Raw genomic sequence first — 25,217 nt, 5'->3', positions numbered from 1 at the left:
CCTTTCTATATAATAGCACCAATTTCAGCAAAATTGTTGGGCCGGGGGCATGGCAGGAGGTTTTTTTACATAACCACTATGTGCAGATCTCTGTTCTCCCTTTTTTTTTCATTGCCACGGTGTTGTTTTTCTACCTTGTTTAATGAAAGCATAGGCTGAGGAAGACTGCAGTTGAAACGTCTCACCTAAGAACAGCCTGTTTGTTAGGTGACAGTGAGCTTGAGTCAAAGGGCACCTGACTGGAGGCCGAGAGACATGGATTCTTCCACCTGTCTGTGTCTCAGCTTCCCCATCTGTGAAGTCAGGGTAATGGTTCTTGAATCCCTCAAAGTCCCTACAGTGCAAGAGAGGAACTGCATGTCCCAACATTATTAATATAAAATCCCACTGTTAAATCAGTGTTGAAGGTTGTTGCTTGTTGGCTTTGCAGGTAAAGAAGGATTTTGATGCACTTAAGCAGACTCAACAGGATGGGCAGTATGCTCAGAAGTCACTGAGGTATTCCGCAGAGAAACTCATTCCCAACCACCAAATGAATGAGAAACTGGAAACAGGACACCAAGAAGCTACCATGGAGCTGCTGAAACTGAAGGACAGGGCAATTGAACTGGAAAGGAATGTAAGCCGCCTTCTATTTCCTGTTATCTCTCAGACTTCCCGTTTGATCATGAGTGGGTTGCTGGGAACTGGATTTTTGAGCTTATAGGAATCTGGTGGGTTTTCTGGAGCACTTAAGTCTACCAAATTCCTCGGGTATCTCTTAGGACTGCACGGGACTTTAATGCTATATATGTCTTGTATAACATCATTGCAGGGATTAACATCTATCCTACCTTCATTTAATGCTGGGAAGAGTTTGCTTTTGCACATTTGTTACAGAATGATCATCACTAATTGATTCTCATCTTTGATAGGACTCCAAATGATCAGGACAGCTGTTTCATTTCTTCCTGTCACTCCTTCAATGCCATCTCTCTTTCAGAATGCAGTCCTGCAGACTGAGAAGCAGCTGCTTAAAGAACAGCTGAAGCATTTGGAAACACAGAATGTCTCCTTCAATAATCAGATCCTGACACTACAGAAGCAAAATGTCTTCCTTCAGGAGCACAACACTGCCCTGCAGACACAGACGGCCAAACTCCAGGTCAGGACAGCCTTGCACCTCTGTGCCAGAGGAGTGGATTTGATTATAGTGGCGTAGAGAAGATGACAGCTAATAAGAAAATGTTTGTATTGATAGTCTGATGTAGTGATGTAAAGATGAGGCCCATAAGGTGGAGCTTATTTTGAGGTCTGAATTTCTCCAAGCTAAGAGGGAAATTGGCTCTGTAGCTAATGTCTGGTAGCTGTCTTCGTTAAGAAGGTAGGTAGGTAGAGAGAAATTTGTAAAATCAATACAGCAAAATCCAGTTATTCCAGAAGCTGCACTTCTGGAATAAAAGATCTTTGCTCTTTTTTTCTGTAATGCCATGCCTGTGAAAGAGCTTGGAAGAAATGGGAAGAGGGCACAAGAGGCATTGTAGGAAGGGGTTACAATCACAGTTTTCACACTTTCGGACAAAATGTCAAAGTTGCCAGTGGAAAACAGATACTCTTAAACATTACTGTAATTTTGAAAAAATAAACTTAGCTTGAGAAAGAGAACAGTTTTAAAGGATAACATTGGATTAGCTCTTAATTTTTTTGATGGGAATTTCCCTTTTCAATCTTTTCCTCTCACATGTTCACAGATTTTTTTTTTTTTTCTGTTCTCTTTACTTATTTCTCACTTGCAATTGAAGTATATAAGCAACATAAAAAATCAATGCGCTACCTATCTACTGAAATCAGACTTGTTAGGAGTGCTGCCCCCATGCACAATGGTGCAGTTAATTTTATTGAGTTTGGGTGAACTTAAGTTTTCGTTACTTGTACACAAACATGGGGTAACTTTGGCTTTGCACATGATTGTCAGAGTTGCAGTTTAGTTGCGAGTATTCCAGCTCATCTTGGTCTTCAGGCTCAAGAGCTTCTGCTAGTAAAACAGTGTTGTTTCAGTTTGGAGATTATCCTGATACTTTTCAGACCGCTGATAGCATGGCTTTATATGGTGCATACTACCAGCAATACCAAAATGATGCCAAATTGTACATAAATGTCTTAAGTCTACAAAGCAATAGATGCATTCTTGATTAACCCTCTACAGATACAAGCTGCTACTACATTTGTTGTATGTGCCAGTAGGTGTAAATAAGTAATGCTTGCTTTTTATTTGAGAAACTTTAGGTAGAAAATTCAACCCTGAGCTCCCAGAGTGCTTCACTGATGACCCAGAATGCTTTACTCCAAAATCAGCAGACAGCCAAGGAGAATGAGAATGAAAATCTACTGAAACAGAAGGAGCAGCTGAAAGCTGAGTATGAGTCATTGCTTCAGGACCATGAACACCTTGCTTCACTGCATGAACGGCAGTCCGCAGAATATGAAGTGCTAATAAACCAGCACAGCTGCCTAAAAACGTTACACAAAAACCTGGATCTGGAGCACAAAGGTCTGGGTGAGAGGTACGCTCACTGCTCAGGCGTGTAGTGTAGCCAGAATGTGTCCATGTCCATAATCTTAGCCTTAAATGTTGGTATCCAATCACAAATGGAAACTACAGAGTAAGTTGTTCGCCTGAAAAAGTGTCTTCTCATTCTTGCTATCATTAGGAGATTAGATGAAAATATTTGCAAAGTTATAGATTTTAGACCTCTAAAGGTGGCAGACCACAGATGACTGGTGATAGTTAGCAAACATGAGCTTGGGTCTTGGGGATGCTTTGTCAGAAGTAGCTTAAATGTCTTTACTACATTTAAGGATCTGCACTATAATAACATGCAGCCTTAAAAAGATTCTCCCAGTTCTACTGTGTGGGGTATCTTTTCCAGTCATACAGTAAGATCTGCAAGTCATCTAGGTGATTACCTATGTGTGAGTCGTATGTATCTTGAGAAATTTAAATCATTGAAGATTGTGTGTGGCATCAACCTCATGACAAAGGAGGCTCCCTGAAAGAAGCCATATTGAGCTAGCTATGAGATAGTGTTGTATTATTTATTTTCTTCTAGTTCTCACAAGGCTTTTGCTTCAGGCCCTTCAAATGAATTGTGAAATCGGAGTTATCTGTTTATTGTTTAGTCTCTAGTCGCTGTTATTTTCTGACAGTTGTGTGTGGATAGAACAATATATATAATGTACTACTACATAAATGCCACTCTGCCTACCCCTCAAAACTTTTCTTACACAATTCAGTGATTTTCCTCAAAATATCTGTATTTAGGTTCAATTTCTGTGCAAGACCATGAGTTGGGTTTAGAGCAACTCAGTGGTGATATTTGAGGGTAGACTACAAACTGGTGCTAAACTTTTTTTTTACCAAAGACTAAGGAGCTGGCAATACAATGTGTGGTAGATTTTGATAAAATACAAAAGTAAACCTATTGTGATTAAAATACTACCAGGGCTGTGTAACAGGACAGCTGCTTGGCTGTCAACTAAATGAGCTGTAAGTGATTACACAGCCACTGTTCCTGCCTACCAAGTCTCTCTCAGACTGATTAATGGTTCTCATTGATTCAGACTTTGCTTGAGATTATCACACTGTGGTCTGCTGAGGCAGTTTGCTTGGTTCTTTCTTTTCTTGATGAGTACCAATTATTAAACAGTTCTAGCCTAAGGAAAAAGTGGTTTTCTAAAAATAGGTTATCTTTAGTGATAAGTGCTCAGATCACCATTGTAAACATTAACCGTTTGGACACTCTGTTACTGAGATGGGGCTGCCAGTGAGAGATGTTGCAGGGGAGCAGATGGTGGCCTTTTCTATACTCAAAGCAGGTTGATTTTGGCAGTTTTAAGAGTGCAGTGTCCTCCTCAGCAGATCAGTCTCAAAACATACTTATCAAGGTGATTTGTCCAAGGACAGCCTGTGTCTCCATTTGGCTGTCAGAAAAAAGAGACAAGCCACTTTTTGTGTGTGTGTGTTTCGTTTTCCCTCCATCATGTGTTATGAGCAGTTCAGCTGGCTGAGGGAGCAGAGGGGAGAAAGTTAGAAAAACAGCTGTAAGAAAATTGTTTTCTTCTGCCGCTCTGAGGCATTTAACTGCTAAGGTGAAGTATCGCACTTTCAACTTCAGCTAGAACGCACCACCTACTAAATTTTCCCAGAGAAGCTCAGTACAGCCAAGAACTTTGCTTGTGCAGTGTCTAAGAGACGGGTTTTGGTTGTCCCAACTCCAAGGTAATTGGTTTTTCTCAGTTGGTGGCAGCACTGCAATCATAGTTCTGTTGCTTAAGGCAGAATTGCACTCTTGCACAAACCTATGACTGCAGCTCATCTAGAAAAATCCACAGCAACTTTAGTTAGCTTGTGGACTCCTAACACCGTGTACAGCCAAGGTCCGCAAGGTTTGTGTAGTTCATTCTGATGCATTCTAACCACAGGATATTTTCTGCACCTGAGCAAACTTCATTAAACCTCCCTCGACTCTATCTGCACAGTATTAGCACTGCAGTGGGGATTTAACAATGGGTTGTGTGTAACTGCAGTGAAATGGCCTGTCATAGCCCAGCAAACCACAGACATGTGGGTTTGACCTAGCAAGAAAAGGAGAGTTAGTATGTTAGGAACATTTGCCATTAATAGCAGTTTCTTGACTTTGTGGTGTTTGGCTGACCATCTCAGTGAGCACAGAAAGGCTGGACTCTTTTGTTGCGTTTTTTAAATTGCTTTACATATTGCACATTACTAAGGGGAGGTAATAACTTACTAGCTACAATTGATTAGCAGATCCTTGAGCATTTCTTTGTGGCTTACCCGGAGAAGTCTAATCCTGCAGAGATACTGGAAAAACTCATCTCACTGGAAAAACAGAATCCCTGCTGTGGACGGTTACATATTGCAAGGACTTGTATTATTATGTTGCCAGTGCTGCTGGTAATTGTTTTTCTGGATTCCTTTTGCCAGATGCCTTTTACCATAGCTGAGCATTTTTAAAGTTCTCTCAGTCAGAAATACCTACCCACAGTATTTCTCGAACAAAGCGGCAGAAAGAGTGAAAGCCAAAAGGAATAAAGAGGAATATGATTGTTCAATGCCAGGAATGGACTGCATCAGAGCCAAAATGGATTTTATTGGCATGTTATAAGAAAATCTTTTTAAAACCCCTCTGTCCAAATGCCTGATGCTTAAAGAAGTGGAGTGAACATGAGTGTTGAATAGCCTACAGGATGGGTAACCTTGCCCCCAGTGGTAGAGTTTATCAGATTGCACAAATCCTGCTCAAATCGTAGAGCAGCTCTATGCTGAATCCGGACTACAAGAAAATTTTGCCTAGGGGTTTCATTAGGGCTCCGGAGGTGCAGAATCTCTTGCATTTTTGCAAACAGTCTCTTCCTTCTTACCTTTCACCTAATATCTGTGGGAACAGCTGTGGTCTACCTCAGGGGTTCTCATGCTCAAAGGCAGCATGTGGAGCTGGGCCAAGCTGGTAAAACTGGACCAGTATACTGCTTCCCTCTAAGTAGCACTCTTTAAAAAATAGAGGGCTTGGATAAAAATGAACAGAGTAGCCCTATCATACAGAAATGGCAAAAGAATTCACAACACAATTTCTGTAGAGGCAGCCATGGTAATCTCTGCCAAGGGACTGACGGAGGAGTTTGTCTTCGCAGACTCTGGATTGGCGTGCAGTCTGTCTTAAATCCTTCTTGGAGCTGGATGTGAAACCTTCCTTTGCTTTCAGGTTCTTCCATTTGTTGTATGGACATTGAATTCGAAATGTCCTGGAGCTGAATGGAGGAAGAAAACAAATAAATAAGGTTAATTAAACTCCACTGCTGTTACTGGGAATGAATAGCAAAAAGCAGCTTTTGTCTGGGAGACAGGTACTTTTCTGTGTGGCCCTTCAATGGACTGGAATTTGGGATAGGCTGTAATTTGACCCTGGGACAAAGGGAATGGTAGCCTGAAAGAAAAACAAGTTGGCAAGAATCAGTGTATTTGGTGCTGTCTGCTGCTTTTGTTTTTATTTTGAAGTTTTCGTGACTGCAGAGTAACTGTGCTCTGCATTCATCTCCATTGGGATGAGAGTTGCAGATAGATGATCCTTGTTCTCTCTAGCTTTTTCAAGCAATGCTGCAACTTCCACCTAGTTGCTGTTTTAAAATTGCTTGGAAGGATTTAGAAGACTTAGAAGATCCCAGCCTGATTGGCACAGGTGTATCTGCCCAGGGATATTTCGAGGCAATATCCTTTTATCACAGTCAGAAAAATGTGCTGATAACTTTGGACATTCACTGCACCAGTGTCCCCAGTGGCTTCTGCTGGTGTATGTGTATGGGCACAGACCCTGACAGAGACCACCAGAGGAAAAAGTCTTCTGAGAACAGCTTGCTGTTTTTCGAAGGGGTCTCAAGCCACCTCGTTCTTTGCAGCGTTTTGTGAATGCAGGCGGTGTAGTAGCTCAGGGAGGCTGAACCTCCTAATCGATGCCTGTGCCAAGTATCAGGGGAGTTCCACATCTCTGTTATTTTAGCATTCCAGAGATCAAAATTAAAGACACAGTTGATGGCATCTGCCCTCTGTCTCTGCCCGTGTGCCCGCCCTGAATGATTTATGCACAAATTGTATAAACCAGGTAACAGTGGAAGCCTGGATGTGAACACTGGTGTTGCTCTTGAGTTTCTTACTAGTGAATAAGTAGAGCCACTCAAGCAGGTGGGTCAGCCCCTGCTTAAAGGTGTTTTGCTGTCAACTCACTGATACTAGCCTCATCATCTGTCTGGAATATGCAGGAGATTATTACCTATGCAGGATGCTGTTACCTGTGCATATAACCTAATATGCGTTAGGTTGTTACGTAATAAACTGTTGCTCATTCCACTTGCTTTCTTGTTGCTTTTTGGCTGCTGCTTTCTGCTTTTTAGTCAGGTTTTTGAAACCTGCCACTGACAATTATTTGTGAATGGGGTTCCAGTTTAATGATGCAGTTTTCACTCACCCTGGAGACTCACATGCTTTTTACCAAATGATCAGAATCTGGAATTGAAATAAGGTTATGGCAATTGTATTCCAGTTTGCTTAAAAAATACATTTTCTTTCTAAAAGCCTCTGTGTTGACTTACAGACTAAGCTGAATTTCCATGTTTAGTGTGGAATTCTTCAGCCCTGGTAGATGTTTTACCACACAAATGTGTAGGAAACTAAGCAGGCAGGGAAAAAAAATTCTTTCTGGTCGTTGTGGTACTACCTATTAAAAATCTTAAACTAGAGGGAGAAAAATGTTTAAATGAAAGCTGAGAGTATGCTGCTCCTCTTTTTGCAGATACAAGAGTTTAATGAAATACAAGGCAGAATTGGAAGAGTTGGAAATAGTTTTAAAAACTGAGAGAGAGGTTCTCCAACAAGAGAGGAGATCAAATGCAATAACCACTGGGGAAAATGAGAAGCTGAGGGAGGAACTGGACAGGTATGGTTCCCTTGCTAAATCCTTGTATAGATCATTAGAAAGTCAGTTATGTAAAACATACAGTTGTTGTATCGTGTTGTGTTAACTGTAGCTCCAGAATACCTTCATTAATGTGTCTGTTATTTTTTCTCAATTTCTGTCTTGTTAATTTGATCATTTTGTTTAACTCATTTAAGATTATCAGCTTCATGGACACTATCAACAAATACTGTTATTCAGAGCTTCAAACATGGTCTGATCCCACGACTTTTGTTCATTCAAAATAAGCTTCCACGTGTGGAAGTTCGCAAGCGTTTCTGTAATGAGTTGTTTCCAAGTGCTTGTCTTTAAGTAGAACTACAAATACTTAAAACCCCCAGTAATATCTAGAGTTGTGTGAAATGGTTGCTACCCAGTTGTGTCCCTCAAGGAGAACTGTATTATGTTTTTTACACAGTATGATTTACTTCTAGGAGTTACCATTGCTGTTTATTTTCTGCTGCCCAGAGAAAGCTGCCATTTGTTAATACTAGAAAGAGAGTTGACTCTTGTTATTAAAAGTGGGCTTAGTGATTCATATGATCATATGGGTAACTGTTAACTCATGTCAAAACCTCTTTTGTGAGCTAGCATCCGAACTATACATAATGCAGCAGTAAAACGTGTCCTCCTCCCCAACTTGTATCCCTGCTGGGGCGCTCTCCATTATAACCAGTTCAGTGCCACTGTTAATACTACAAAAGTGTTTTGAGAAATAGTTTGGTACAAATAAGGGGCCAAGGTCATACCGAGTTAAAGCAATGCCAGACTGAATCATATTTAAAAATCACATGTTAAGTTCAGTCTCAGAAGTTTCATATGCTGTCCCAATTATAATGTACTTTAGAACACTGCAGAGCTCTGCAAAGGAGGTTTCCTTAAGCTTGCTGTTTTCAACTCAGTTTCTCTAGAAACAAAGGAAGATGTTGCAAAATGTTGATTGCAGTGCTGGTGGAGAGCAAGGCTTAGCTCATCTGTCAGCAGATACAGAACTTAATCTTTTTTATTTATCTATTTATTTAATTTCAGGCCTTCATGATTTGTAGACATTTTTAGGTTTACCAAAAGCTGTAAAAGAATGCCACAGTATCATCTTACAACATTGCAATGTCTCATCATTCAGGACACTTTAATGCTTATATTTCATGCATCAGGAAAAAAATTCTGTGAATGTTCTTTATTTGTGCCAAATAGCGATGCCTTTATATCCAAATGCTCTTAAATAAAAAAATTGTGCCTCAGAAATTGGTGGTGTTTCTTACACATTGAGGAAATAGCAGTTTTATGTTTCATCTATTCTCCTTTCAGTTCTTTTGTAGATTTGAAGTGTTTTATAATGCTGTTGCTACTGTCTTGATAAAATTTCATTGTATGCTTAGAATAAAAATGTCTTTAGGAGTTAGTCTTTGGAACTTAATATTTGATTTAGTGACAGCTGCACACTGATGGTGTGGTCTTTGAATATGAGGTACTTTCTATGAAATGTCCTTCATAAGCCTGCTGGCTTCTTTGTGTTTAGGGTGAATTTCTTGCACAACCAACTAAAGGCAGAGTATGAAGGGCTGCATTCACACACTAAAGAGCTGAAAACTTCCTTGAACAACTCTCAGCTGGAGCTGAATCGTTGGCAGGCTCGCTACGATGAGCTTAAAGAACAGCACCAGTCCATGGATCTCTCTCTGACCAAGCTGGATAACCACTGTGAGGTGAGTAGCTATAGGTAGGTATGCTGCTGGGTTCCTGTTAGAGTGCTAACATTCATTGTGTGAAGTTTTTGACTCACTATATATAGAAGGTCAAGCTATGTGGTCGTAGTAATACCCCCATATACTTTGAAGTTTATAGATTCATATCCTAGGTTGCTATGATATTGTGTTAGCTTGATTATGGTTCTTCCAGGGAAGCCAGATGCAGAGGAGAAATTAATCTATCTTGTTTAATAGCTGCTGTCCCGTCTAAAGGGAAATCTGGAAGAAGAAAACCATCATCTCCTGAGTCAGATTCAGATGCTGAGCCAGCAGAATCAGATGTTACTGGAGCAGAATATGGAGAACAAGGAGCAGTATCATGAAGAACAGAAACAGTACATGTAAGAAACTAGAAATTTGAATTGTGAAACTAAAAAAGTCATCTAGACAAACATAGAATACAAATCATCTCTCAGGACTGGAAGGACAGGCAGGGGAATGATAGGTCTACTTGATATCTGGCTAGAAAAGGGGACGTTCAGGAGGAGATATATGTAATGGGGAGAAGCTACAAAATTTCTTTGTATTGCTTTACCGCAAAGGGATGTTCAGGAGACACCTGGAAAAGCACAGATCTTTTCAAATAATATAGATGAACCCATGTGGAAAACTTAATTATAAAAGATGGAATGCTAAACCCAGTGGTACTTCTCAAAGGTTTCTGAAGAGCTTGGAAAACAGCTGAGTTGCAACAAAAATTTAGTCTTATGAGAGTCATTTTGTATATAGATTCCTGAAGAATAGCAAATATTCATACTCCTCTAGGTTTTGTCATGTGCATTATAAGAAATACTTCCTTTGATGTTGTTTTTAAGGAAGCAAGTATCAGCATACATCACTGTGTCCCGCATGCACAGGGTGACACACACAAGTGAGATACCCTGTTGAAACACATCGTACATTTACAAAGAATCCTGTTCTCACTGCAGTGAATTTCTTTTATAGGTATGAAAGAAGGAAGTGTTCTTAATCCCGAGAATTTTAGTCTAAGCACCTCAGGATGATGTGGGAGTTACTGACTGAGTTTTATTTCAGTACTGGATTATATGGTTGAAATGTTAGAAATTGTTTGCTGAAATTGGCTGAATACAGTTCAAATGTACTCTAACCATATTTATCCATGTGTCTGACAGTTCTGTGATGGAGGTACATTAGACCTACTACTTGAATGAAAAAAGATTTGCTAACATCCACTGTACAGGTTAATAAAATAATGAGTAAATAAAATAGTAAGGTTGTATGGCACTCCTGAAAGTGCTTTGACGCTGCTTGCAAGAGACCAAAGTAGTCTTACAAAGATCAAACATTTATTTCTCTAGTTACCACAGAGTAAGCAGAACAGGAATAAAACACCCAGTTGTCATGTAGACAAGAAATTCAAACTATGTAAGGATCTTAACCCGTGAGTAATTGTCAGTGATCTGTGAATAAGACTGAACAATCAGCAAACGAATTTTCAAAAAGCAAAATAAGATTAATCTTAACAACCACCAGACAAACTCTGCCTGAGTTATTAGTAAGTAATCTACTGTTGTTCTTTCACCTTTCATGCTTATTGCACAAAAATCACCTATCAACAAGTTTGGTAGGCTTTTGCATTTGCCCTCTCTAAATACAGTGAATGAGCTCAGTAGGATTTTGAAGGTTATGCGATAGGAAGATTTTTCAGTCTCTTTCCTCTCTTGGTGGCTTTTGGTCTTCAATATTTTGGTTATGCTTAATTTCATACGGATGGTTCAGAATGTGCTTTTCCCTCTCACAGTGATAAATTGAACGCCTTAAGGAGACACAAGGAAAAACTTGAAGAGAAGATAATGGATCAGTACAAGTTTTATGATCCTACTCCAAAAAAGTAAGTCCCATATGGGTTCAGTTCTGCTGTTGTTGTACAGATTTGTGAGGGTGAGAAAGGGCTCTCCATAACTGGAGATAACAGAAATTTAATCTGAAATAAGAACAGTGTCATCTCCACTTCTCTCTTCATTCTCACTCTGCAAGCCATTCTCTGAAGCAGCAGGTTGTGTTAATATAGATCACAGTACCTCACGTGGGGCTCTCTGTTTTAATACTGAAACCTGAAACAGTATTAATTGGAAAAGAGCCACATTGCCCTGATGAATATCATCTTGTCCCTAGAAGTGGGCGGGGGGAGGAGATGGGACCCCCAGTATGGTGACTAAGCAGCAGTAGGAGCTTCCAGAGCTGCTCTTTCAAAGGGGATAAGCAGTCCATCGGAGAGAAAGGACTTAAAAAAATTATGTGAAGAACAACAAAAACGAGCCAAGCTAATTCCACCACACATAGTTCTGACTGATAGCCTTAGCAAAGAGAGGGATTCATCTTTAAAGCCGTTTTCATTTCCTTCCTTCTCAGTCTATTCCTGTAGTAGAGCTTTTCACACTGTTAAAACATCTTATGTGGGTCCATATGTGTAGTTTAGATTTCTAGCAGAGGGAACGGTTGTCTTTCTCACATTTCTCATGCTGAAGAAATATTTCTGTAAAATAATTTTGACTTTGGGAGAGAAATGGATCTCAAGCTCTGTGAAATTCATGCTGCATCTTTCCAACCAATTCATGACAGTAGACAAATAAGAATGTAGGATGGCTTGAGGACTTTAGCACAGCTGTAAACTTCAGGGAGTATTTCTTGTAGTTTTTTATGAATCCCATTCACAAAACCTGCTTTATCAGGAAAAACCACTGGATTGGAGCCAGAGCCTTAGTCAAACTAATCAAGCCAAAGAAGGAGACTACAAGGGAGCGGTTGAAACCAGCAGCAGAAAGCCCCTCATGGCATTCTGAATCCCCAGAGACGGTAAACTCTCCATCTGCCTTCCAAAAACTGAAACATCAACAAGAGACTCAGGATAATAACTCTCAAGGGTCAAACTCCATGGAAGAGAGAGAGAACCCTGGGGGTTCTTCAAACAAAGGTAAGGAATGCCCAGCCTAAATTATGAGCTGAACAGTATTTTTTGAAAAGATTTTAGAAATATTTTTAAGAGATTTAATATATAGGATATGTTAATACTCCATCACGTTATTCTTTATATCCCTTTTTTTCGTAAACTAAAAGTTTTAGTAAGCAAAAAACCCCTAAACTAAAAAGCTGATTAAACTAAAAGGTGGGGGTTTTTTGTTTTGGTTTGGTTTTAGTTTGGTTTGTTCCTTTTACCTACTTCTTCTCCCTTCAGCTTTTGTATATAGTTTCTTGGTTTGCCTGAATTAATTGCATGTTACTGAGTAATTTGGTGAAAATACTTCATTTACTGGGATTTTGCCACAAAGCAGTTTAAAGTTGGACCTTAGAATATCATGGTTCATTAGCAACTATTCTTCAAATGGGTAATAGCTGCTCATATAGCCAATGCCAGGAGATGGCGTACATGCAAAAGAAATAACGTAAAAATGCTAATTTGTTGTTATCTAATTATTTTGGAGGATGATACCATGTTTTGACTTTGAATCAAACTAAGAATTTCTTAATGTAAAATGATGAAATTACTTATTTGAACACTTGAACGTAAGGAAGATGGAATGATTTCTTTTTCTGTTTAGTTAGTTCATACAGTAAATCAAATGTTCCTAATTATGGGAAGTTTAAACAAAAGCTCCTCAAAATAAATACTCTGTGATCTTTATTAAATGTAATATATATTCCAAGCTTTGCTTATTCTATTGAGATTGCTTCTGTCAGCTTCTATATGTAGATCATTGTCCTCCAGGAATACTTTTCAAGAAGCAGTTTTGAAATTAATCCCTAAATAATAATTCCTGTCTTCCCACTGGGGGGTGTGGGAAATAGAAAGGGAGCAGCTGAGGAGGGTAGAACTGTTGTTATAAACTACTGCAAGTGTATGTCTGGCTGAAGTTTTTGTTTTGATTGGGTTTTATATTTCTCTTTCTCCATTCTAATTCTTCGAGGTCGTTGATTCACTTAAAAAAAAAAATGCATGTCTCAAGTCATCCATGTGATTACAGGAGATGTTAAGTGTTTAACATGCATCCAAAGTTCAACCTGGGAATTTGGGCTTGGGTTTCCACAGAACAAGGCCCTCATGGAGTGCCAGAGATAACAGAAAGTCTCTGGGGCTTCATTCTTTTTGATGTTATATGAAACATGCTTATGTTGAGATGGTGAGCATCAGTATTAAAGCCTAGAAGACATCTAGGAAATTTGAGTATATTATCACTAAGTAACATGCACACCTATTTGATTTTCGCTTATTAAGTAAAAACATTTTGGGTGATCTAACAGTAATTTCTTGATGGACTTGTTTATATTTTATGTATATGCATTAATCTATGCGTTAATCTGGGTCAGATTAACTATGATTAATCTGCGTTAATCAGTCCTCCAATTATATGTGTTAGTCTTTGTTTAGCCTTTTTCGTTTTTACTGGTTGTGTAGTCTTTAATCTGTTTTAAGACACTTCAAGTTTTATTTATAAGGGTTTTTTTACTTTTTTTTCTTCTTCTTTTTGGGATACCTGGGTGATAACAATTTAGCTGCGCAGCGCAAAAAGATTGCCTTTTTGAGAAGCAAAATCAAGGATAAAGAAAAGTCTCCTAAGTCTCCATCGAATCATCAGTCTCTCTCTAGTCGGCTCCGGTTCTGGTCTTCTTCCGACATCCCATCCTCTCCTAATGAACCTCTTTCTTTCCCGGAATTGGGAGATTTCTAACACCTTCTCTTTAGCATTTATCTTCATTTATTTCTGACGAATACTTTAAACAAACAAACAAAAAAATCCCACGTGCTTTAAAAGAACACACACCTTGATAGAAACACTCAGCATGTCTTTACAATACTCTAAATACAAGCACAGATTAGTGAACATGGACTTAAGTTTTCCTGTGGAAGATGAATCACTATTGCACACTGTGGATCATTTCTTCAATGCAGCACATTTTTAGGGGACATCATGGCATACAGTTTGCGTATGTATATTGGCTGTGGTGCATGTTTTAAGTAAGTGAAGTTGCTATGCGCTTCGATACTTTCTTGCAGTCACATACTTGCATCGTGTCCAGTTCAAGTGTTGAACTGATTTGCTGTTGCTATGCTTTCTACAATGTTGTAGTCCTAGTAAAATACAAATCTAATATATAAGCAGTCTTAAATCCTGGAGGTTTTGGCAATATTCTGTGCCACTAAATGCTAAAAATGGCAGGTTTTTTAACATCTTTGTCTGCTTTTAAATAGTCTAGCTTTGAATATAGAGTGGAAGCTACTGGGAAAATTATTCTCCGCAAAGTGTCTTGACGTTTGCATTCAAACCTACTGTTTAGCAAGGTTTTACACTTCCAGCTATGAAAATTCATCTTGAATTGAGCTAAAGTTTCAGTTTCTGCTGCTTCAGTTTTGACAGATTTTTTTTTGGAAGAAGAAAATAGATTTGTTCTCTTAAGATTGGGAATAACCTTCATCATGGATCCATTGCCCAGAATTCTTACTGCCTGATAGTCATGACCTGGTGGCTTCTGAAATGAATGCGTGGGTCCAGTCCCCAGTCTGTGTTAGAGAAACGTATGCACCATAGGCAATACGCTACGGAGAGCTCAGCAGAGAGCCAAAAGATTTCATCTCCCTTCTCACTCTGAGAAGTGGTCCCTCTGTGGCACAACCAGGGACACTGGCACAGCAGCCTGTTGCTGCTCATTTTGGGATTTGTAGAGAACATTTGTCTCCAGGGCAATTAATAATTCTGGCATCTATGGAAGGTGTTAAGTGCATCTGCAAAGTCAATTAGAAATACAGATTTGCATGGCAAGCTTTAGCCAGTAATTGCCCCTACAGGTGTGCCATAAACCTCAATTCTGAGAGAAAGTGCCAGCCCTGTGCTATGGAGCCCACACAGACTGTGGGAGAAAACATTGTTTCTGAAGTCAGCTTCCAGGAGTCATCTAAGATGACACTAACTCAGTCCATTTCTCTAATACAGCTTTGCTGCTGCCCTGTGCTTTGAACTAACTGTCTGTCTCTGCAAGTTGTTTATTTTGACCACTGCACTCTGCCGTGTTTTCAGCATTTAGTTACTATTAGTTAAGCAAGTACTCCATAGAAATATATAGAAAACTAGAATCTTTCCATCTCATTAAGGGTGCTTCCTATAGTAAATTCTTTAAATTTTGTTCTATTTTATGTGTGCCTTAAAGCATTATATTCAATTACAAGAAATGAATTAACCTACCTCATCACTAGGAAAGATGTCTTCAGCCTTCTGAATCTAAATAATATTCTAGCAGGTAGTTTTTGTTGTTATCATGCTAAGATCCCAGGAATTCCACTTAAAAATCATTGCACTAGAGCATCATAAGAGCAGCAGAGTTTTAACCTTGTAGAAACTGAGCTCTTACCACAGCAATGATCTGAACCTGAAAGCAATTAGCTTAGTGTGTGGATTGTACTAGGTAATTTCCAAATAGGCGTTATTTCTCTTTGAATAAAAGTGTGACTTTTCCTTATTCTATTTTATTACTGAAGTTTACATTGTAAAATGTACCTGCAAGGAATAATGTTATGGGAATTTCACACCTCACTTACCTGCATTCATGTCTTTGCTCCTTTTCTTCCTCCTTTCACGGTAATTGTTGCATGTATAATATCAACCCTCCCACTGGCACTAAGCAGCCCTTGTCACTCCTACACTTTACAGAGAGCACACATGATTGAAAAACTGGTGGCAGAAATTTCCTATCCAATATCGAACTGTTTATGGAAAAGCTTGCAAAACTAGCGCCTCTGTTGTGCAGTTTCTTTGTGCCTGCTTGTCATGTTTGTATGGGCAGATAAATACAAACGTCCTAATGCTATTTTTCATTGTCTCGTATTTATTTACCTCTCTCCCCCTCAGTGTTAATGGACCTAAAGCAAAAGAGGAATTCCCATCACGGAGGCAGCAATGATAATGTTGAAATCTCAGCAGACTCTGCGACAAAACACTGCTGTGTGGAGCTGGGTCCCAGGACTTACTCGACCTCAGCTATTCATCTGCACACTTCCACCCCCATCTCCAGGCTCCAGAGCAGACCAACAGGTGTGCGGTCCATTTGATATACCAGCTGTTAGTACAAGTCAGGCTACTTCGTAGTTCCTGTGTGGGTGAAACATGACTTTTTAGTGGCATTCAAGTACAAAACCAGAGCGCTAGTATTTTCACTCCTACTTTATCTGTTTAATGGTTTCATTCATGAGATACAGGGTTTCCTTACTCTTGTAACATCATCAACTTGACAGATCACATTTGGGTGTCAGTTCTCCCGTGCCCAGTGGTTCACAGCAGTAGTTAGTGTTGGCTCTATAAAACCCTCTTGATCACCTCAGTCTTCTACACTGCTAGAATGCATTGGAGACTGACCTGAAGGATTAACCTTCCTGTGTTTTAATATTGCCTTTTAAGTTTTGTGTTCTTTTCAGACTATAATTCAGAAGATAATCTATGTGAACAGTCCCCTGAGCTGGAGTTTGCAAGCACCAGACAGCACGGTAAGCTTGTAGCATATATGAATGCTCTAAACCTCTATATTAAGAGTTGTTACGCTGCATCGACGTGAACTGTCCTGCTGCATTTTAGTTAAATTAACATGATAGAATGAGATGTAGTAACACAGCACCATTTTGGTATACTTCTATTTTTCTATTGAGAAGCTTTTAATGGAAGTTTTCCCCAAAAAAATTTTCAAAAACAATGCTGACTTTGATACCAGTTGCCTTGCCCCAGCAACAGGCCCTTTAATGCATGTCCTACAGATTTGTTGCTGATTTTTCTGGACAATGTTCAATTCCTTCCTTAAGGGAGTGAATCAGCAATTAAAAATTTTGGGGTGGGGTTGTGGATGCACGGCGGGATCACTGGTGCAGCAGCAGCACTGCCTGCTTAGAGATTTGTGGAAGACTTAATTTGCAGGCTGGTTCCCAGCTCCTTCCAAAGAAACAAACTGAGAAAGACACAGCAACTTATTGTTGAACTTCTTCAGTATTTACGTTACTTTGTTTGCAGTTGCTGTAAAAGCAAAACCCAGAACATATTTGTTTTTGCAAAAAATAAGTGAGAAAAACAAGATGGATCCTGAACAACTTGATTTGAAAAATGAAAACGGTTTCTGCTCTGTCCAGACTTTGGCATCCTGTGTATATTACGTTGTTAATGTTTTCAAAGTGACTTGGTTGCACAGGTCCTATTTTCAGAAGGCAGACTGTAGCCAAGTCTTCTCTTTTAGAGAATCAGAGGAACTTAAGATCTGTTTGTTCAATGCTTGTTTTGTGTTTTTCAGTGTCCAGGCCAAACAGTTTAGAGAGCAGTAGAAATGCTTCCAGCAGTAGTTCACCTCTCAATTTGAAAGGTAAAGCTTTTACAGCTGAGTTCTGACAACAGGAAGTGAAATTCCATGAAACTGTGTGCAAAATGTCGTTTTCCTTCCAATTAAATTTGAAGTCTGTTGTTTTGAAATTGTGATGATTATGCAATCTGGACATGGCTGTCTTGGGACTCAAAACTGCTGGCAAGAAGTATTTTTCTAAGATTGATTCTGGCAAGAGGTAGCTTTTAAGGCAGGCAGTCTAGTTTTGCTTCAGTCTAACTGGCATCATATTGTGGGAAATACCAGGCTGCTCTTAGACTCCTTTTACAGCAACAGGTCTCTGCTGTTCTTACTCTGTACACAGTTTGTGTATGGAACCAGTGTGCTCTGGAGATTTGCTTTTGCTGAAATTGTGCATCTTGAAGGATGCCAGGAGACCTGGCACTGTGGAAAAATCCACTTTCTGCTTTCCCACTGGCAGGTTTTGGCTCTCAGATCACACACAGCCAAGACTGGGAGATCTTCTAGTGGCACAGAGGTGGTAAAGAGGCCCCCTTACTATCTGTGTTATTCCTATTCTTGGACAAGTAGTTGTGCTCGTTTAGCACAAGGGCTCAAAGTATGTGCTGTAAGTCATTTACTAGTCCTGATTTTTCAAAGTTCTGACTGCCTTGAGTTCTGTGGGAGGAGAAAGTAAGGTCAAAAATGCCACCTAGTCTGTGTGGAAGTGGCCCTGAATGATAAAGTTCCTACCTCAGTGAAAAATCTACTGAAATGAGGGAAGAACAGTGTCTTTAATGATATTTATGCTTCTCCTCAGGTTCCTTAGATCATATCCATGGTAGAACCGAGAGCCTCAGCAGTGAAGATATGGTGCCCAGCAGAGAGGCACCAGCCTTGCTCCGAGACACCTATCCCTTTCACTCCCCTTCTGCAGTCTTAAGCCCTAGCAGCAGGCATGAGTCCTCCTCCCACAGGAATGGTTTGATCTCTTATGATATACCTCAGAAGAGTACTCCATCCCAGTCTTACGCAGGCAGGCAACACTCTGCCTCACCTGGCAGTGAGATGGTAACTTTGGAAGAGTTCTTGGAAGAGAGCAACAGGCTGTCCCCACCAAGTGTAAGTAAATAAAGCTAGATAGCCCATCGCAGATGTCAAAAAACTGTGCAAAGCTGATTCAGGGGGATGAGAGCATAGGGAAACAAGGAAAGACAAGAAGTTGCTTGTTCATACGTGTGGAACTTGCAGAGAACTATCGAATCTTGGAAAATGGATGAAACAGTTCCAAAAACTAAGGCAAGATTAACTTTCACACAGCACTCTGCTAATTATTTTGGTGTATCAGCTGTGGCAAATCAGGCAGATAATTCACTGCAGTACTATGTACTGGACTGCTGGGGTTTTTTAATATCAAACACTTGTGATCAAGGTTTCGTATTATATCACTAGTTCTCAGCTCCAGGTATTTTTATTTGTGAACTGATAAGTTTTCTGTGTAATTTCCAGCTGCTAAATCTGTAATTAGAAATGAAACCTAACAGTAGTTTTCAACTGAAGTGTAAAATATGCAGTTGTTAAAACCATCTCCTAATCTGAAAATACCATCAGTGCATTTGAGAGAGAATGTTTTTCTTGCCGAAGGAAGTTCTCGATGCTTTCACCATGCTGCATGTTTGTGTGCTGACTGGCACTGTTCTCTTGGTTCAATGACTGCAAGAATATGCCACACACTGAAGTGTTTTGTCAGAAATGAAATGTTTGTTTTCTAGATGGCATTTGTCTTTTACTGCTCAGACATGCTGTACAGTAGTGAGGCGGTGCAGTATTGGGCATGTTAAGATCTTTAAGAAAAATTCACTGATAGTGTAAGTGAACAGATGTTTCTGTTCCATGAATGCCTTGGTAACAGTATTGAAATCAATAGAGCTGTACCATTTTATGGCATCAGTAAATTCTGGTCCTTGAATTTTCAGAGCAGTATTTACATATACCTCCTATTCTCTCATTATCCTAAATACAATTCTTAGCTTTTAGAGATGTTTAAAATTTGATTTTTTTTTTTTTTTTTTTGTCTGTAACTACCTGACCATGTCTCCTTTTTCATTCTTTCTGTCATCCTTGTTCCTTTTCAGCGTCGGCGCAGTTTAAATGAGAGTGAAATGATTTCATTGCACCAATTTCTGTTAGAAGCTGATGCACTGTATCCCTCTTGCTACTCCCTATGTCCTTCCCTCCATCAGGAACCTTCGCAGTCACTCGAATCAGTCCTCAGTCGTTCATGTCCCAACAGCGTGAGGCACAGAACAGGCAGGGGAAATAGGAGATCTACTTCACTGTATATCCCCAGGGTATCCGTTGTTCTTGCTATGAAGGCAACAGCTCCCAACTTACCACGGCTTTTGCTCGCATATTAATACCTATAGAAGCATACTTAGCTGTTATTTTAAAGGCTGCCAGATCACTTGCATTAATTGCTTGTAAAGTATTTCCAGTGCTTGTTCATAAACGTGTGTTTTTGGAGAACTAGTTATTCTATAATGTTGATGTGTGTAACAGAAGTTTAAAGTGAAGTTACAAATAACCCTAACACTTGAACATTTACATTGAGCATAGAAATCTTCCTGCTGCACTATTACCATTGATGGTGTTCACTTCTAGCAGTGAGTTTTGTGACTGGAAGAAGCGTTTGGAACGCTAGTGAAATGAATATATTAAGCTTTAACATACTCCCTCGAGAAAAGTAAAGAAATAAATTCCATGAGCTTGTTTCAGCACATTTTTCAGCATGTCCCTTAACTATTCTGAGCATGCCTCATACTAATAGTCTAATGGCAGCTGATCAAACATCACCATTTTTGGATTGCATGGACCATCCCCATGAAATATTCATTGTATATTTTCTTTTACTGCCAGGTTAATTGTCTGACTTGAAATTTTTAAGTTAATTGTGGGCAAGCAATAATTTCTCCATTTTTGTAATCATTTTTTGTACATTTCATTATATTGTACATGCAGCTTTTAACATATATAGTATATTGACTGGGAGAGGTGAGGGGAATCGATGGAGAAGCAATGAAACTTTTTTGTAATGCTAGCACATCTCCCCAAGGTATTCTCTCCTGTTATATCCCTGAAGTTACAGTAGAGTGTTATCCAGATGAACTGTATTCTGGAAGATGACAGACCATCACTGATATCTGCTGATACCAATGGCTGTCATTAACATGATATTGATGTTACAGTGGCTGATGTGAAAGGAAGCAGAAGAGCTGCTGCCCAGGTTGCAAGTGAGATGAAATTTTTTAAATTTAAGACAATTAATCTGGCAAACAAGGCTGTCATGGTCTAAGTATGATGACCATTTACTCCTTGATTTGGATTTCTACCCATTGTAAACATTTATATCTTCTGTTCCCCACTTTAAATATAAAATCTATCGTTGTTTTTGGATTGAATTAAGTGGGAAGGAAGATTATCTGAACACAAAGCTCTGCATGATTCTTTAAGCAAAAAGTGACAATTAATGTGGCATGTGCATATTTTCTCACACCAGGACACCTCCAATAACAGAGATGACTTGCTCACTGATTATTTTGGGAAAGCAAATGAGCCTTCAACTGCTGGGAACCTGCTGGTTCAGCCATCCAGAAAGGAGGCTGCTAAGATGCCCACTAGTCTTGTTGCTCCAACTGTAAAGATGACCATCGCCAATGAAGAAGGAAGAACAGCTAAGCCTGGAGATTACATGAAGCCAAACCTCAGACAAGTCGAACCTGAGCCTCTGGCAAATTCCCAGGGGTCCCTTAAGCTTTCTCACACGCCACAGCACCAGCCCGCCAGTGGGATGCGGCAGATGGCACAGCCTCAGCAGCCTGGAACCGCGAGCAGGAGGACTACATCACTGAGCAGGGCATTTAGCTTAGCCTCTGCAGACCTCCTCAGAGCCACCGGCCCGGAGACATACAGGCAGGAGAGCCATCAAAAGTCAGCAGCAGACCTGCGTGGGGGCAAGGATGCTGTCAGTCAGACCGCTAGGGCTTCTGCGCCAATGAGCTCCCAGGCAGCCTTAAGAGAGAGGCCACAGTCTGCAAAGGTGGCAGGTTCCTTGCAAGGTGTTGATTCCCGCTGTCGGCAGCTTGATGCGAGGCGCCTTTCCCTGGCCTCACCAAAAGATGAGAGGCCACTCTCCTTCCATCAGTTGTCTGCCTCACCCACTGCATCCACCAGCAATCTGAATGTGCAGCAACAGGAGCGTGTGAACCCTGGGCAACACTACTCACCCGCATCGCACACTCCCTCTAAAGTCAAACCCAAGCCAGCCCCTCGTACTGGGGAGGTGGCCACAGTGGCCCCTGCCAGAGCTGTTTCCAGCAGCACCGAGGGAAGTATTTCCCTAGGGCAAGGCCAGGGTGATGCCCTACTTAAAAAGTGCCAGGGTAAGCTGCCAGAAGGCAGCGCTGGGGCTATGGAGGAGCCCGTGAGAGGAAGCAGCTCCAACAGCACTCCCGGGTCTCCGGATCCCCAGGGGGATCAGCAGACGGTTTGGTATGAGTATGGGTGTGTGTAACCCACGGATGCAGCTAGTAGTATGTGTGTTTGGCATTGCTGATGTCCAGGTAGCATTTGTCTAGACACTGTCCCAGGTCTCAGAGGCATCAGCTGCATGCTGCTCTGAGTGTTCTGTGGGTTCTGTTTTCTAGTTGGACAAAGTATGATTAAGAGAAACAGGAGCAAAAAACTCCAGCCCTTCTTTTGACATTGTTGTGCCTAAAACAAAGTGGAAGCCTGATCTAATCTCACAGTAGGCTTGGCACCTGATTCTCACAGGTGCTGAGCATCCCTCACTCCAGGAGAAGCTTAGCAGGGTCCTCTGTCATCGCTGCACTGTGCACCCCTTCTACCTGCATTAAAGAAGAGTTTCACAGGTCGTGTGTGTGTGCTGAACCCAGTCCCACCATTGATAAATAACTTAACCATACTGAAAAGGTCACGTAAAAGCCAAATTTCTCCCCCAAAGACAGAACCAGACACTTGGCTTAAGTAGCTTAAAGAGAAAGCTGAAGAACAAAAGTGTGTGGCTTTAGCCATGGATCTGTTAAAATCAATTGTTCTTGCCACAGCCACATTTTATAGAGGTAACATGTAGACTTCAAGGGTCACATCTTCATCTTCCCCGCTGGGACTGCGTAAACACAGAGAGGCCAGTGTAATTACCCCACTGCCTTCACGATAGCTGCAGCTCAGTGGATCCTTGTCTCTGCAAGCCAAGTGGTGCTGCATTTTGAAACTTATTTTATCTCTTACACAAACACTGGAACTAATGCAGCCTTTCAGGGGAGATGCCATTTCAATTGCAAAGGTGGCATCTCATGTACAAAAGTGTCTTGTAAGTATGTATATAAGAAGCTCAAGTATTGTATAGGAATGCTGTGTAAATTGTATTATTACATCCTTGTGTGCATGACAGCCCACATCCTAAGCAATATGTGGGATTTTATCTCTTAGAAATCCTTGTTTGTGTCTCCAAGAACTTTTCTCACTATAGAAAGCAAAATAATTTTGTATACATGTGAAAGAAATATACTTTTAAAAAATCTATTTATGTGGAAAGAAGTTCCTTGTATGTTTCAGTCCAGAGTGTCATCAGCTGCTTATGTATATATGATCAAATGTGTATCTTTAATTCTATTTCATGTTTGTAAAACTGTTTTTCTTGCAGTAGACTAAATCCTTAAAAAAAAAAAAAAACCCCAACTTGTTTTGCTTGTTCTGATTTAATCTAGTAAAAGCTAAAACTGATTCAGCTGAGGATGTTTATGTTATCTAGTATGTAGCAAACCCATTCTGGAAACTACAAAATTGTTTATAATAAAGATTAAAATAAAATAGATGGATGTTGTACTTTTTTTTCCTTGGGGGGGAGGAGGGAAACAAACCACGATTTGTGGTGCTGGATGGAGATCTGTCTGCAACAGTTTTGTGTAAGCCTCAGTATTGATTGGCATCTCTGTGTGGCAGAGTTGCATTTGTTTTTATAATGTTGCTACAAAAGACATACAAGTGATCTTTCCATTTGATCGTAACCTTCTTACTGAAGACTTCAGGAGGATTGATCATGCAAAATAAGTGACTTCCAGAATCAGTAGAATCAGACCTTTAGATTTTTATGCTTCTCTGACCACTTCAGACAGTGCCAAGCATGCTGTCAATTTTGACCAAGCTTGCATTTTGTACAATCTGTTTCGTGCTTAACGCTCAGGATGCCTTGCAAACGTGAGAAATTATTAATCTTTGAACATGAAGAGAATGGCAAAAGGAACTTTCTGCCTTCTCTGCTTTTTTAATTGCAAACCATAGTTTTGCAACAATTTTAAAATTATGTGCTACACAGCAATTTTAGAACATACTGAGTCTTTTTGGTAAACTGAAATTATTCTTCCAGAAATTCCCTCTCAACATTGATTCTTGGCCAGATCACTAAAGGTGAAAGACTGGTGTTTGTCCCTTGTTTCAGCTCCTTTTGGGAGGCATGTGCTCATTTGCTGTGCAGGCTGGACTGCTGAGGAATTGATCTGTGGGTTGTCAGTTACTGTAGATCTGCTTTTGCTATAAATACCTGCCCAGTCACTTACACCGTAGTTGTCATTTTCTGAATTATAAATAATTATTTACTTTCTCAGTTCCAGTGAGTTTGAATAAAAACATACTTAATACTTACATAATACCTTTCAAGTATGGGATAATTTTAAATACAAATGTTATAACATGAAACAACTGTTGAAGCACACAATGCTGTGGTGCTTGGGCCTTCCTGAGAACATTCAGGAAAACTTTGGTACAGGTGCCTGTCCTGCCACAGCAGGTGCAGTCATTTTGCAGTCTGCTCAATTCATTAATTGTTTTCAACTCTTCTTTGATAGATGTGGTGGCTCCCAGGTAAGAGCCACCATCAGGTAAGAAATGGGGTGGGAGGGAAAACGAGGCCTGCCCACAGCTAGGATGCTGCTACCCTTTGCCTTTCTGGGGTGCCCAGAGCAGTCGTTGGCAGGATAAATGGGTGTTTCTGTGTGTCACAGCTGACATGGGAGAGAAGTCAATTGTGTTTAGAGAGAAAGTGTAATCAGCAAATCCTCCCACCCTTGTGCCAGTGGAGCTGGGCAGGTAGAGCTGGTGTGAGGCGCTGGCTTGCATGAAGTGGCAGGAGCTGCCGGGAGAGGTTTTTCGGTGAGGGAAAAGTGGAGGGGGCAGAGCTGCCAGACCATTTCAGGCTTCTCCATCACTTCCAAGAAGAAAAGGGGAACTATGATGAAATAGCTGTTTCGATTTGCACAACTTCAAAAGCTACTGAGACCCACCATGCGGGGCAGGCAGCTGGGCCCAGCTGTGGGGAGTGCCGGCAGCAAGCTGGCGAGCCGTGCACTGGTACGTGTTGAGCCCCGGGGAAGAGGGACCTCTCTCTGTAGGAGCCCTGGCCTTCAGCAGTTCAGCAGACTTTTCCTGGCTCTGCTGGGCAAGGGGCTGTAGGATGCTGATGTTTCCTGACACGGGGGAAGCGTGTGCTCTCTGAAGATTGCTGATTATGTGTGCTAAATAATGCTGTGAATGGTTCTGGACGTAAAGCTTCAGGTAACTTGTTCAACAGTGGAGTGCCTCA

General features: G+C 40.5%; 1 protein-coding gene across 1 annotated transcript in view; it reads left to right on the top strand.

Moving 5' to 3' along the window:
* The window catches only part of CCDC88C (coiled-coil domain containing 88C), a 98,578-nt gene extending 76,448 nt beyond the window's left edge, over positions 1 to 22,130 (top strand). The window contains exons 18-30 of the mRNA XM_009573559.1: positions 431 to 619; positions 983 to 1,144; positions 2,266 to 2,543; positions 7,344 to 7,487; positions 9,025 to 9,211; positions 9,449 to 9,594; positions 11,016 to 11,105; positions 11,947 to 12,188; positions 16,114 to 16,296; positions 16,677 to 16,745; positions 18,381 to 18,682; positions 19,696 to 19,911; positions 21,117 to 22,130. Of these exons, the coding sequence (XP_009571854.1) occupies positions 431 to 619; positions 983 to 1,144; positions 2,266 to 2,543; positions 7,344 to 7,487; positions 9,025 to 9,211; positions 9,449 to 9,594; positions 11,016 to 11,105; positions 11,947 to 12,188; positions 16,114 to 16,296; positions 16,677 to 16,745; positions 18,381 to 18,682; positions 19,696 to 19,911; positions 21,117 to 22,130 (3,222 nt within the window). The remainder of the gene's footprint in view (positions 1 to 430; positions 620 to 982; positions 1,145 to 2,265; positions 2,544 to 7,343; positions 7,488 to 9,024; positions 9,212 to 9,448; positions 9,595 to 11,015; positions 11,106 to 11,946; positions 12,189 to 16,113; positions 16,297 to 16,676; positions 16,746 to 18,380; positions 18,683 to 19,695; positions 19,912 to 21,116) is intronic.
* Positions 22,131 to 25,217: the final 3,087 nt, after the last annotated feature.

This window comes from Fulmarus glacialis, unplaced genomic scaffold (genome assembly GCF_000690835.1).
Source record: "Fulmarus glacialis isolate BGI_N327 unplaced genomic scaffold, ASM69083v1 scaffold25702, whole genome shotgun sequence".
In the NCBI taxonomy this organism is placed as follows: domain Eukaryota; kingdom Metazoa; phylum Chordata; class Aves; order Procellariiformes; family Procellariidae; genus Fulmarus; species Fulmarus glacialis.
This window is presented reverse-complemented; position numbering and strand designations above follow the sequence as displayed.